Source organism: Oncorhynchus tshawytscha, linkage group LG14, assembly GCF_018296145.1.
Source record: "Oncorhynchus tshawytscha isolate Ot180627B linkage group LG14, Otsh_v2.0, whole genome shotgun sequence".
Lineage (NCBI taxonomy): Eukaryota > Metazoa > Chordata > Actinopteri > Salmoniformes > Salmonidae > Oncorhynchus > Oncorhynchus tshawytscha.
The window spans coordinates 56,051,756-56,065,971 of NC_056442.1; the positions used below are offsets into that span (position 1 = coordinate 56,051,756).

General features: G+C 52.8%; 1 protein-coding gene across 2 annotated transcripts in view; it reads left to right on the top strand.

Annotated features, from left to right (window-relative positions):
• LOC121839297 (SH2B adapter protein 2-like) overlaps positions 1-14,216 on the top strand; it is a 57,679-nt gene that overhangs the window by 40,902 nt on the left and 2,561 nt on the right. For both annotated transcript variants that reach the window (XM_042297702.1, XM_042297703.1), the window contains exons 5-8: positions 215-315; positions 501-662; positions 3,767-3,972; positions 13,599-13,770. In XM_042297702.1, the coding sequence (XP_042153636.1) occupies positions 215-315; positions 501-662; positions 3,767-3,972; positions 13,599-13,770 (641 nt within the window). The remainder of the gene's footprint in view (positions 1-214; positions 316-500; positions 663-3,766; positions 3,973-13,598; positions 13,771-14,216) is intronic.

Genomic DNA, 14,216 nt, shown 5'->3' on the forward strand with positions numbered 1-14,216 from the left:
GAGGGAGGGAACAGCTCACAGTCAATTAATCACCCTGTAAGAGAGCTTTTGACAGATCCCCCCCCCTCTCACACTATTTCACGCTGAGTTCTTCTGGTACAGTGAGTTTGTCTGTTCAGTCTCAACGTGTTTTTTGACGGCCGTAAACAGACATACATTGTGTGTGTGTGTGTGTGTGTGTGTGTGTGTCTGTGTGTGTGTGTGTGTGGCACAGGGACAGTGGAGATGACATTGAGCTGGCGTCATGTCCCAACGGCCAGGCGTCTAAAGAGTTCTCCATGGTGGCCTCCTGCAGCTGTGAGCTTCTGTCAGAGGGTGAGACAAACAAACACACACACACACACACACACACACACACACACACACACACACACATACAGACACACACGTAACTTAACCTCACACATTGCCTTTTGAGAGGAAATGGATGTGCTGTCAATCTGGCTGCCGTGTAATGTTGTGTCGTGTTACGTAGAGTATGTTATGTTGTTTGTGTCCAGGTGTCCATCGTGTCCCTGACAGATCCTGTGGCTCAGCAGCAGCTCTGTATAGCGCCCCCTCTGTCCACTGCAGAGAACTACCCTTCACCCAGCACCCTTCCCATGTCCCCCTGGGGCGTTTCCTCCAGTGCCCAGAGGCCCAGGGGAAAAGCCCCGCCCCAGGTAAGAGGAACTGTAGGCTCGGCTGGTAGGGAGCGCTTGCAATGGCAGGATAGTGTGTTCGATTCCCGGGTCCGCCCGAAACATCAACTGTACGACTGTCGTATTTGGATAAAACCAGGTGTGAATGTAAATAAATAGTAGGGGATTAGGCCGTACCCGTAAACACCTGAGCCTATCACAATTATTAAAACAATACATTACACCCCGTTATCATTACCGCTTGTCAGAGGTTAGAGGGGTGGCAGGTAGTCTAGTGGTCAGAGTGTAGGGGCGGCAGGGTAGCCTAGTGGTTAGAGTGTAGAGGTGGCAGGTAGCCTAGTGGTCAGAGTGTAGGGGTGGCAGGTAGCCTAGTGGTCAGAGTGTAGGGCGGCAGGGTAGCCTAGTGGTCAGAGTGTAGGGGCGGCAGGGTAGCCTAGTGGTTAGAGTGTAGAGGAGGCAGGATAGCCTAGTGGTTAGAGTGTAGAGGCGGCAGGGTAGCCTAGTGGTTAGAGTGTAGAGGCGGCAGGGTAGCCTAGTGGTTAGAGTGTAGAGGCGGCAGGGGAGCCTAGTGGTTAGAGTGTAGAGGCGGCAAGGTAGCCTAGTGGTTAGAGTGTAGAGGCGGCAGGGTAGCCTAGTGGTTAGAGTGTAGAGGCGGCAGGGTAGCCTAGTGGTTAGAGTGTAGAGGTGGCAAGGTAGCCTAGTGGTTAGAGTGTAGAGGCGGCAGGGTAGCCTAGTGGTTAGAGTGTAGAGGCGGCAGGGTAGCCTAGTGGTTAGAGTGTAGAGGCGGCAGGGTAGCCTAGTGGTTAGAGTGTAGAGGCGGCAAGGTAGCCTAGTGGTTAGAGTGTAGAGGCGGCAGGGTAGCCTAGTGGTTAGAGTGTAGGGGCGGCAGGGTAGCCTAGTGGTTAGAGTGTAGGGCGGCAGGGGAGCCTAGTGGTTAGAGTGTAGAGGCGGCTGGGTAGCCTAGTGGTTAGAGTGTAGAGGCGGCAGGGTAGCCTAGTGGTTAGAGTGTAGAGGCGGCAGGGTAGCCTAGTGGTTAGAGTGTAGAGGCGGCAGGGTAGCCTAGTGGTTAGAGTGTAGGGGCGGCAGGGTAGCCTAGTGGTTAGAGTGTAGAGGCGGCAGGGTAGCCTAGTGGTTAGAGTGTAGAGGCGGCAGGGTAGCCTAGTGGTTAGAGTGTAGAGGTGGCAGGGTAGCCTAGTGGTTAGAGTGTAGAGGTGGCAGGGTAGCCTAGTGGTTAGAGCGTTGGACTAGTAACTAGAAGGTTGCAAGTTCAAATCCCCGAGCTGACAAGATACAAATCTGTCGTTCAGGCAGTTAACCCACTGTTCCTAGGCCGTCATTGAAAATAAGAATTTGTTCTTAACTGACTTGCCTAGTTAAATAAAAAGGTTAAAAAAAATCTGTCCCAATGAGAATCTCTGTCACCAGGGGTCACCAGGGGTCACCAGGGGAACACGGAAGGACCGGGTGTCTGTGGGTTTTTGTTGTTGTGGTTTTCACCTTTTCAATTAAGACCTAGACAACCAGGTGAGGGGAGTTCCTTACTAATTTAGTGACCTTAGTTCCTCAATCGAGGACAAAGGAGGAGAGAACCCCCCACCCCCGACACTCGGCTCTTCGTGGAATCAGTTGGACACTTCTTATTGGTTAAGAGACTGGAGTCTCTTCCTGTTTGGAGGACATTACGAGTGGATGAACGCTGGTAAAGGAGCCTTTTTGAAGTGATTATTTGACCATCAGATGAAAACATCACGACCCGGTTGTGTTTATGACACAATAAAAGGTTTACAAGTTTTCAAAGTTAAATGACAAAATCTTTACGACTGAAATCCTTAATCGGGACTCTGTGTGGTTCTATGATTAGTGCCATAGAACATGTGGGTGGTACTGGGAAGAAATTCATTCTACTTTTACCCCTGGATAAAAGTGTCTGCTTAAGTGGCAAAGAAAAAGTCATATCTCAGACTGGCCAATAAAAATAAAAGATTAAGATGGGCAAAAGAACACAGACACTGGACAGAGGAACTCTGCCTAGAAGGCCAGCATCCCGGAGTCACCTCTTCACTGTTGACTTTGAGACTGGACAGAGGAACTCTGCCTAGAAGGCCAGCATCCCGGAGTCGCCTCTTCACTGTTGACGTTGAGACTGGACAGAGGAACTCTGCCTAGAAGGCCAGCATCCTGGAGTCGCCTCTTCACTGTTGACGTTGAGACTGGACAGAGGAACTCTGCCTAGAAGGCCAGCATCCCGGAGTCGCCTCTTCACTGTTGACGTTGAGACTGAGACTGCCTAGACCAGCAGGAACTGGACAGAGGAACTCTGCCTAGAAGGCCAGCATCCCGGAGTCGCCTCTTCACTGTTGACGTTGAGACTGGACACAGGAACTCTGCCTTGAAGGCCAGCATCCGGTGTTTTGCGAGTACTATTTAATGAATCTGCCAGTTGAGGACTTGTGAGGCATCCGTTTCTCAAACTAGACACGCTAATGTACTTGTCCTCTTACTCAGTTGTGCACCGGGGCCTCCCACTCCTCTTTCTATTCTGTTTAGAGCCAGTTTGCACTGTTCTGTAAAGGGAGTAGTACACAGCGTTGTACGAGATCTTCAGTTTCTTGGCAATTTCTCACATGGAATAACCTTCATGTCTCAGAACAACAATAGACTGAAGAGTTTCAAAAGAAAGTGCTTTGTTTCTGGACATTTTGAGCCTGTAATCGAACCCACAAACATAATTGCAAAATGGTTTTCTAATGATCAATTAGCCTTTTAAAATGATAAACATAGCTAACACAACGTGCCATTGGAACAGAGGAGTGATGGTTGTTGATAATGGGCCTCTGTACCCATTATGTAGATATTCCATAAAAATCAGCCATTTCCAGCTACAATAGTCATTTACAACATTAACAATGTCTACACTGTATTTCTGATCAATTTGATGTTATTTTAATGGTAAAAAAATGTGCTTTTCTTTCAAAAACAAGGACATTTCTCAGTGACCCCAAACTTTTGAACGGTAGTCGTATCATTATTCTATATTAAACATACAAATATATAGTTTGAAGAAGTCAGAGGGGGTGTGGTCCATCTTTACCATGTGATCTCACCTCTTTTTCTCCTCCCTTCAGGGGTTTCAGGTGAGGTAGCAACCGAGGCGGAGGCTGACCCCAGCCTGGCAACCTACCCATGGTTCCACGGGACGTTGTCACGTGTACGGGCGGCCCAACTGGTGCTGGCGGGCGGCGCTAGGAGCCACGGGCTTTTTGTGATTCGCCAAAGCGAGACGCGGCCGGGGGAGTACGTCCTCACCTTTAATTTCCAGGGCAAAGCTAAGGTGAGCCAATCACATGCAGGGCAACGCCAAGGTGAGCCAATCACATGCAGGGCAACGCCAAGGTGAGCCAATCACATGCAGGGCAACGCCAAGGTGAGCCAATCACATGCAGGGCAGTGCAACGCCAAGGTGAGCCAATCACATACAGGGCAACGCCAAGGTGAGCCAATCACATGCAGGGCAACGCCAAGGTGAGCCAATCACATACAGGGCAACGCCAAGGTCAGCCAATCACATGCAGGGCAACGCCAAGGTGAGCCAATCACATACAGGGCAATGCCAAGGTGAGCCAATCACATGCAGGGCAACGCCAAGGTGAGCCAATCACATGCAGGGCAACGCCAAGGTCAGCCAATTACTGGCGGCCTATCTCTTCTTCCTCCCCTTCATGAAACAAACAGACCGGTCTGTTACCATGCCCTCTGGGACAGCAGGTCTGTTACCATGCCCTCTGGGACAGCAGGTCTGTTACCATGCCCTCTGGGGCAGCAGGTCTGTTACCATGCCCTCTGAGGCAGCAGGTCTGTTACCATGCCCTCTGGGGCAGCAGGTCTGTTACCATGCCCTCTGGGGCAGCAGGTCTGTTACCATGCCCTCTGAGGCAGCAGGTCTGTTACCATGCCCTCTGAGGCAGCAGGTCTGTTACCATGCCCTCTGGGGCAGCAGGTCTGTTACCATGCCCTCTGGGACAGCAGGTCTGTTACCATGCCCTCTGAGGCTGATGACAGCAGGTCTGTTACCATGCCCTCTGAGGCAGCAGGTCTGTTACCATGCCCTCTGGGACAGCAGGTCTGTTACCATGCCCTCTGATGACAGCAGGTCTGTTACCATGCCCTCTGAGGCAGCAGGTCTGTTACCATGCCCTCTGGGGCAGCAGGTCTGTTACCATGCCCTCTGAGGCAGCAGGTCTGTTACCATGCCCTCTGGGGCAGCAGGTCTGTTACCATGCCCTCTGGGACAGCAGGTCTGTTACCATGCCCTCTGGGACAGCAGGTATGTTACCATGCCCTCTGGGACAGCAGGTCTGTTACCATGCCCTCTGGGACAGCAGGTCTGTTACCATGCCCTCTGGGACAGCAGGTCTGTTACCATGCCCTCTGGGACAGCAGGTCTGTTACCATGCCCTCTGAGACAGCAGGTCTGTTACCATGCCCTCTGATGACAGCAGGTCTGTTACCATGCCCTCTGATGACAGCAGGTCTGTTACCATGCCCTCTGATGACAGCAGGTCTGTTACCATGCCCTCTGAGGCTGATGACAGCAGGTCTGTTACCATGCCCTCTGAGACAGCAGGTCTGTTACCATGCCCTCTGAGGCTGATGACAGCAGGTCTGTTACCATGCCCTCTGGGACAGCAGGTCTGTTACCATGCCCTCTGATGACAGCAGGTCTGTTACCATGCCCTCTGGGCTGATGGCAGCAGGTCTGTTACCATGCCCTCTGAGACAGCAGGTCTGTTACCATGCCCTCTGATGACAGCAGGTCTGTTACCATGCCCTCTGAGGCAGCAGGTCTGTTACCATGCCCTCTGAGGCAGCAGGTCTGTTACCATGCCCTCTGGGGCAGCAGGTCTGTTACCATGCCCTCTGAGACAGCAGGTCTGTTACCATGCCCTCTGAGACAGCAGGTCTGTTACCATGCCCTCTGAGGCTGAGGCAGCAGGTCTGTTACCATGCCCTCTGAGGCAGCAGGTCTGTTACCATGCCCTCTGAGGCTGATGACAGCAGGTCTGTTACCATGCCCTCTGGGGCAGCAGGTCTGTTACCATGCCCTCTGAGACAGCAGGTCTGTTACCATGCCCTCTGAGGCTGATGACAGCAGGTCTGTTACCATGCCCTCTGAGGCAGCAGGTCTGTTACCATGCCCTCTGAGACAGCAGGTCTGTTACCATGCCCTCTGAGGCTGATGACAGCAGGTCTGTTACCATGCTCTCTGGGACAGCAGGTCTGTTACCATGCCCTGTGGGACAGCAGGTCTGTTACCATGCCCTCTGGGACAGCAGGTCTGTTACCATGCCCTCTGATGACAGCAGGTCTGTTACCATGCCCTCTGGGCTGATGGCAGCAGGTCTGTTACCATGCCCTCTGAGACAGCAGGTCTGTTACCATGCCCTCTGATGACAGCAGGTCTGTTACTATGCCCTCTGAGGCAGCAGGTCTGTTACCATGCCCTCTGGGGCAGCAGGTCTGTTACCATGCCCTCTGGGGCAGCAGGTCTGTTACCATGCCCTCTGGGACAGCAGGTCTGTTACCATGCTTTCTGGGGCAGCAGGTCTGTTACCATGCCCTCTGGGGCAGCAGGTCTGTTACCATGCCCTCTGAGGCTGATGGCAGCAGGTCTGTTACCATGCCCTCTGAGGCAGCAGGTCTGTTACCATGCCCTCTGAGGCAGGGTCTGACCATGCCCTCTGGGGCAGCAGGTCTGTTACCATGCCCTCTGAGACAGCAGGTCTGTTACCATGCCCTCTGAGACAGCAGGTCTGTTACCATGCCCTCTGAGGCTGAGGCAGCAGGTCTGTTACCATGCCCTCTGAGGCAGCAGGTCTGTTACCATGCCCTCTGAGGCTGATGACAGCAGGTCTGTTACCATGCCCTCTGGGGCAGCAGGTCTGTTACCATGCCCTCTGAGACAGCAGGTCTGTTACCATGCCCTCTGAGACAGCAGGTCTGTTACCATGCCCTCTGGGGCAGCAGGTCTGTTACCATGCCCTCTGAGGCTGAGGCAGCAGGTCTGTTACCATGCCCTCTGAGGCTGATGACAGCAGGTCTGTTACCATGCCCTCTGGGACAGCAGGTCTGTTACCATGCCCTCTGAGACAGCAGGTCTGTTACCATGCCCTCTGAGGCTGAGGCAGCAGGTCTGTTACCATGCCCTCTGAGGCTGATGACAGCAGGTCTGTTACCATGCCCTCTGGAACAGCAGGTCTGTTACCATGCCCTCTGGGGCAGCAGGTCTGTTACCATGCCCTCTGAGGCTGATGACAGCAGGTCTGTTACCATGCCCTCTGAGGCTGATGACAGCAGGTCTGTTACCATGCCCTCTGGAACAGCAGGTCTGTTACCATGCCCTCTGGGGCAGCAGGTCTGTTACCATGCCCTCTGAGGCTGATGACAGCAGGTCTGTTACCATGCCCTCTGAGGCTGATGACAGCAGGTCTGTTACCATGCCCTCTGAGACAGCAGGTCTGTTACCATGCCCTCTGAGACAGCAGGTCTGTTACCATGCCCTCTGAGGCTGAGGCAGCAGGTCTGTTACCATGCCCTCTGAGGCTGATGACAGCAGGTCTGTTACCATGCCCTCTGGAACAGCAGGTCTGTTACCATGCCCTCTGGGGCAGCAGGTCTGTTACCATGCCCTCTGAGGCTGATGACAGCAGGTCTGTTACCATGCCCTCTGAGGCTGATGACAGCAGGTCTGTTACCATGCCCTCTGAGGCTGATGACAGCAGGTCTGTTACCATGCCCTCTGAGGCTGATGACAGTCTGTTACATGCCCTCTGGAACAGCAGGTCTGTTACCATGCCCTCTGGGGCAGCAGGTCTGTTACCATGCCCTCTGAGGCTGATGACAGCAGGTCTGTTACCATGCCCTCTGAGGCTGATGACAGCAGGTCTGTTACCATGCCCTCTGAGACAGCAGGTCTGTTACCATGCCCTCTGAGACAGCAGGTCTGTTACCATGCCCTCTGAGGCTGAGGCAGCAGGTCTGTTACCATGCCCTCTGAGGCTGATGACAGCAGGTCTGTTACCATGCCCTCTGGAACAGCAGGTCTGTTACCATGCCCTCTGAGACAGCAGGTCTGTTACCATGCCCTCTGGGACAGCAGGTCTGTTACCATGCCCTCTGAGGCTGATAGTCAGGGCTCTTCTCCTCTCCTCTGGTGTCAGTCTCAGGAAGTCAGGGCTCTTGTCCTCTCCTCTGGTGTCAGTCTCAGGAAGTCAGGGCCCTTCTCCTCTCCTCCAGTGTCAGTCTCACATAGTCAGGGCTCTTCTCCTCTCCTCCGGTGTCAGTCTCAGGAAGTCAGGGCTCTCCTTCGGTGTCAGCCTCAGGGAGTCAGGGCTCTTCTCCTTCGGTGTCATTCTCAGGAAGTCAGGGCTCTCCTTCGGTGTCAGTCTCAAGAAGTCAGGGCTCTTCTCCTTCGTGTCAGTCAGTCTCTTCTCCTTCGAAGTCAGGGCTCTTCTCCTTCGGTGTCAGTCTCACATAGTCAGGGCTCTTGTCCTCTCCTCCGGTGTCAGTCTCACATAGTCAGGGCTCTTCTCCTCTCCTCCGGTGTCAGTCTCACATAGTCAGGGCTCTTCTCCTCTCCTCCAGTGTCAGTCTCAGGAAGTCAGGGCTCTTCTCCTTCGGTGTCAGTCTCAAGGAGTCAGGGCTCTTCTCCTTCGGTGTCAGTCTCAGGAGTCAGGGCTCTTCTCCTTCGGTGTCAGTCTCAGGGAGTCAGGGCTCTTCTCCTTCGGTGTCATTCTCAGGAAGTCAGGGCTCTCCTTCGGTGTCAGTCTCAGAAGTCAGGGCTCTTCTCCTTCGGTGTCAGTCTCAGGAAGTCAGGGCTCTTCTCCTTCGGTGTCAGTCTCACATAGTCAGGGCTCTTGTCCTCTCCTCCGGTGTCAGTCTCAGGAAGTCAGGGCTCTTCTCCTTCGGTGTCAGTTTCAGGAAGTCAGGGCTCTTCTCCTTCGGTGTCAGTCTCAGGAAGTCAGGGCTCTTCTCCTTCGGTGTCAGTTTCAGGAAGTCAGGGCTCTTCTCCTTCGGTGTCAGTCTCAGGAAGTCAGGGCTCTTCTCCTTCGGTGTCAGTCTCAAGGAGTCAGGGCTCTTCTCCTTCGGTGTCAGTCTCAGGAAGTCAGGGCTCTTCTCCTCCGGTGTCAGTCTCAGGGAGTCAGGGCTCCTCTCCTCCAGTGTCAGTCTCAGGGAGTCAGGGCTCTTCTCCTCTCCTTTGGTGTCAGTCTTGGCATTCTGTGACTCTCCGACAGTTCAGCATTATGTCCTGCTTGGATTTATTTTCTAATTCTTGGTGGATCTGTGTAACCTGAGGGAAATATGTGTCTCTAATATGGTCATACATTTGGCAGGAGGTTAGGAAGTGCAGCTCAGTTTCCACCTCATTTTGTAAGCAGTGTGCACATAGCCTGTCTTCCCTTGAGAGCCATGTCTGCCTACGGCGGCCTCTCTCTGAGTCTGTACATAGTCAAAGCTTTCCTTAAGTTTGGGTCAGTCACAGTGGTCTCTTTCTCTGTCTCCCCCTCTCTTTCTATGCCCCCCCCCTCTCTATCTCTCTCTCTCTGTCTCTCTATCTCTCTCTCTCTGTCTCTCTCTCTCTCTCTCTCTCTCTCTCTCTCTCTCTCTCTCTCTCTCTCTGTCTCTCTCTCTCTCTCTCGCTCGCTCTGTCTCTCTCTCTCTCTCTGTCTCTCTCTCTCTGTCTCTCTCTCTCTGTCTCTCTCTCTGTCTCTCTCTCTCTCTGTCTCTCTCTCTCTGTCTCTCTCTGTCTCTCTCTCTCTGTCTCTCTCTGTCTCTCTCTGTCTCTCTCTCTCTGTCTCTCTCTGTCTCTCTCTGTCTCTCTCTCTCTGTCTCTCTCTCTGTCTCTCTGTCTCTCTGTGTCTCTCTCTGTCTCTCTCTCTCTGTCTCTCTCTGTCTCTCTCTGTCTCTCTCTCTCTCTCTCTCTCTCTCTCTCTCTCTCTCTCTCTCTCTCTCTGTCTCTCTCTGTCTCTCAATCTCTCTCACTGTACAGTGTTAGAAGTGAAACTATATACTGAGTCTACAAAACATTAGGAACACCTGCTCTTTCCATGACACAGACTGACCAGGTGAATCCAGGTGAAAACTATGACCCCTTATTGATGTCACCTGTTAAATCCACTTCAATCAGTGTAGATCAAGGTTGGAGACAGGGTCAAAGAAGGATGTTTAAGCCTTGAGACAGTTGAGACATGGATTGTGTATTTGTGCCACTCAGAGGGTGAATGGGGCAAGACAACATATTTAAGCGTCTTTGAACAGGGTTTGGTAGTACCAGCACACCGGTTTGAGTTGTGTATCTATGTCTGAATGTTTCCCGCGTTGTATCAAGAACGGTCCACTACCCAAAGGACATCCAGCTGACTGGACACAACTGTGGGGAGCATTGGAGTCAACATGGGCCAGCATCCCTGTGGAACGCTTTCAACACCTTGTAGAGTCAACATGGGCCAGCATCCCTGTGGAATGCTTTAGACACCTTGTAGAGTCAACATGGGGCCAGCATCCCTGTGGAACGCTTTAGACACCTTGTAGAGTCAACATGGGCCAGCATCCCTGTGGAACACTTTAGACACCCTGTAGAGTCAACATGGGCCAGCATCCCTGTGGAACACTTTAGACACCTTGTAGAGTCAACATGGGGCCAGCATCCCTGTGGAACACTTTAGACACCTTGTAGAGTCAACATGGGGCCAGCATCCCTGTGGAACGCTTTAGACACCTTGTAGAGTCAACATGAGCCAGCATCCCTGTGGAACGCTTTAGACACCTTGTAGAGTCAACATGGACCAGCATCCCTGTGGAACACTTTAGACACCTTGTAGAGTCAACATGGGGCCAGCATCCCTGTGGAATGCTTTCAACACCTTGTAGAGTCAACATGGGCCAGCATCCCTGTGGAATGCTTTCAACACCTTGTAGAGTCAACATGGGCCAGCATCCCTGCTTTCAACACCTTGTAGAGTCAACATGAGCCAGCATCCCTGTGGAACGCTTTAGACACCTTGTGGAGTCAACATGGGCCAGCATCCCTGTGGAATGCTTTCAACACCTTGTAGAGTCAACATGGGCCAGCATCCCTGTGGAACGCTTTAGACACCTTGTAGAGTCAACATGGACCAGCATCCCTGTGGAACGCTTTAGACACCTTGTAGAGTCAACATGGACCAGCATCCCTGTGGAACGCTTTCAACTCCTTGTAGAGTCCATGATCCTGATGAATTGAAGGTGTTCTGAGGGAGGAGACAACTCATTATTAGCAAGGTGTTCTGAGGGGAGGAGACAACTCATTATTAGCAAGGTGTTCTGAGGGGAGGAGACAACTCATTATTAGGAAGGTGTTCTGAGGGGAGGAGACAACTCATTATTAGGAAGGTGTTCTGAGGGGAGGAGACAACTCATTATTAGGAAGGTGTTCTGAGGGGAGGAGACAACTCATTATTAGGAAGGTGTTCTGAGGGAGGAGACAACTCATTATTAGGAAGGTGTTCTGAGGGGAGGAGACAACTCATTATTAGGAAGGTGTTCTGAGGGAGGAGACAACTCATTATTAGGAAGGTGTTCTGAGGGGAGGAGACAACTCATTATTAGGAAGGTGTTCTGAGGGAGGAGACAACTCATTATTAGGAAGGTGTTCTGAGGGGAGGAGACAACTCATTATTAGGAAGGTGTTCTGAGGGGAGGAGACAACTCATTATTAGGAAGGTGTTCTGAGGGGAGGAGACAACTCATTATTAGGAAGGTGTTCTGAGGGGAGGAGACAACTCATTATTAGGAAGGTGTTCTGAGGGAGGAGACAACTCATTATTAGGAAGGTGTTCTGAGGGGAGGAGACAACTCATTATTAGGAAGGTGTTCTGAGGGGAGGAGACAACTCATCATTAGGAAGGTGTTCTGAGGGAGGAGACAACTCATTATTAGGAAGGTGTTCTGAGGGGAGGAGACAACTCATCATTAGGAAGGTGTTCTGAGGGGAGGAGACAACTCATTATTAGGAAGGTGTTCTGAGGGGAGGAGACAACTCATTATTAGGAAGGTGTTCTGAGGGGAGGAGACAACTCATCATTAGGAAGGTGTTCTGAGGGGAGGAGACAACTCATTATTAGGAAGGTGTTCTGAGGGGAGGAGACAACTCATTATTAGGAAGGTGTTCTGAGGAGGAGACAACTCATTATTAGGAAGGTGTTCTGAGGGAGGAGACAACTCATTATTAGGAAGGTGTTCTGAGGGAGGAGACAACTCATTATTAGGAAGGTGTTCTGGGGGAGGAGACAACTCATTACTAGGAAGCTGTTCTGAGGGAGGAGACAACTCATTATTAGGAAGGTGTTCTGAGGGAGGAGACAACTCATTATTAGGAAGCTGTTCTGAGGGAGGAGACAACTCATTATTAGGAAGGTGTTCTGAGGGGAGGAGACAACTCATTATTAGGAAGGTGTTCTGGGGGAGGAGACAACTCATTATTAGGAAGCTGTTCTGAGGGAGGAGACAACTCATTATTAGGAAGGTGTTCTGAGGGGAGGAGACAACTCATTATTAGGAAGGTGTTCTGAGGGGAGGAGACAACTCATTATTAGGAAGGTGTTCTGAGGGGAGGAGACAACTCATTATTAGGAAGGTGTTCTGAGGGGAGGAGACAACTCATTATTAGGAAGGTGTTCTGAGGGGAGGAGACAACTCATTATTAGGAAGGTGTTCTGAGGGAGGAGACAACTCATTATTAGGAAGGTGTTCTGAGGGGAGGAGACAACTCATTATTAGGAAGGTGTTCTGAGGGGAGGAGACAACTCATTATTAGGAAGGTGTTCTGAGGGGAGGAGACAACTCATTACTAGGAAGGTGTTCCTAATGTTTGATATACGCAGTGTATATTACTCATAATTCCCTCTCTCTCTTTCTTCCCCTCCCTCTTTCTCCCCCCCTCCCTCCCTCCCTCTTTCTCCCCTCCCTCTCTCCCCCTCCCTCCCTCTTTCTCCCTCTCTCCCTCTTTCTCTCCCTTCCTCTCTCCCCTCTCTCTCTCCCTCTTTGTCCCCCTCCCTCCCTATTTCTCCCCCTCCCTCTCTCCCCCTCCCTCCCTCTCTCCCTCTTTCTCCCCCTCCCCCTCCCTCCCTCTTTCTCCCCCTCCCTCCCTCTCTCCCTGTTTCTCCCCCTCCCTCTCCCTCTCTCCCTCTTTCTCCCCCTCCCTCTTTCTCCCCCTCCCTCCCTCCCTCTCTCCCTCTTTCTCCCCCTCCCTCTCCCTCTCTCCCTCTTTCTCCCCCTCCCTCTTTCTCCCCCTCCCTCCCTCTCTCCCTTTTTCTCCCCCTCCCTCTCCCGCTCTTTCTCCCACTCCCTCTTTCCCTCCCTCCCTCCTTCCTTCCTTCCCTCCCTCCCTCCCTCCCTCCTTCCCCCTCTCCCCCTCTCTCTGCCCCCTCCCCTCCCTCTCTCCCCCTCCCCCTCCCCCTCCCTCTCTCCCCCTTCCTCCCTCCCTCCCTCTTTCTCCCTCTCTCCCTCTTTCTCCCCCTTCCTCTCTCCCCTCCCTCCCTCTCCATCTCCCTCTTTGTCCCCCTCCCTCCCTCTTTCTCCCCCTCCCTCTCTCCCTCTTTCTCCCCCTCCCTCCCTCTTTCTCCCCCTCCCTCCCTCTCTCCCTCTTTCTCCCCCTCCCTCTCCCTCTCTCCCTCTTTCTCCCCCTCCCTCTTTCTCCCTCTCCCTCTCTCCCTCTTTCACCCCTCCCTCCCTCTCTCTCTCCCTCTTTGTCCCCCTCCCTCCCTCTCTCTCTCTTTCTCCCCCTCCCTCCCTCTTTCTCCCCCTCCCTCTTTCTCCCCCTCCCTCTTTCTCCCCCTCCTTCTCCCACTCCCTCTTTCCCTCCCTCCTTCCCTCCCTCCCTCCCTCCTTCCCCCTCTCTCTCCTCCTCTCTCTGCCCCCCAGCACCTGCGTCTGTCGGTGAATGGTAACGGTCAGTGTCATGTTCATCATCTGTGGTTCCACACCGTGTCAGATATGCTCAGGCACTTCCATGCCCACCCCATCCCTCTGGAGTCGGGGGGCTCCGCTGACATCACACTGCGTTCCTACGTACAAGTACAGGGTACCCCCACAGGTATGGCCAAACCACACACACACACCCCCACAGGTACGCCCAACACACACACACACACCCACAGGTACGCCCAACACACACACCCCCACAGGTACGCCCAACACACACACACCCCCACAGGTACGCCCAACACACACACACCCCCACAGGTACGCCCAAACAACACACCCCCACAGGTACGCCTAAAAAATTAAAAAAAACACCTTTCAGTGGGATGACCTCACAGACAGATTGATATTTTTCCTTCAGTCTTAAATGTTTTAACTACTACACAGAAACGCAGTGAAATTGCCCCAACACAGTGAACTTACCCACACCCTCACCTGGCAAGGGATGAATGCCCTCCTGTGCAAGAGGAGAGACAGGGAGAGGCAGTGGGGAGACAGGGAGAGAGAGGGGGAGAGAGAGGGGGAGAGAGAGAGGTAGAGAGGGAGAGAGAGGGGGAG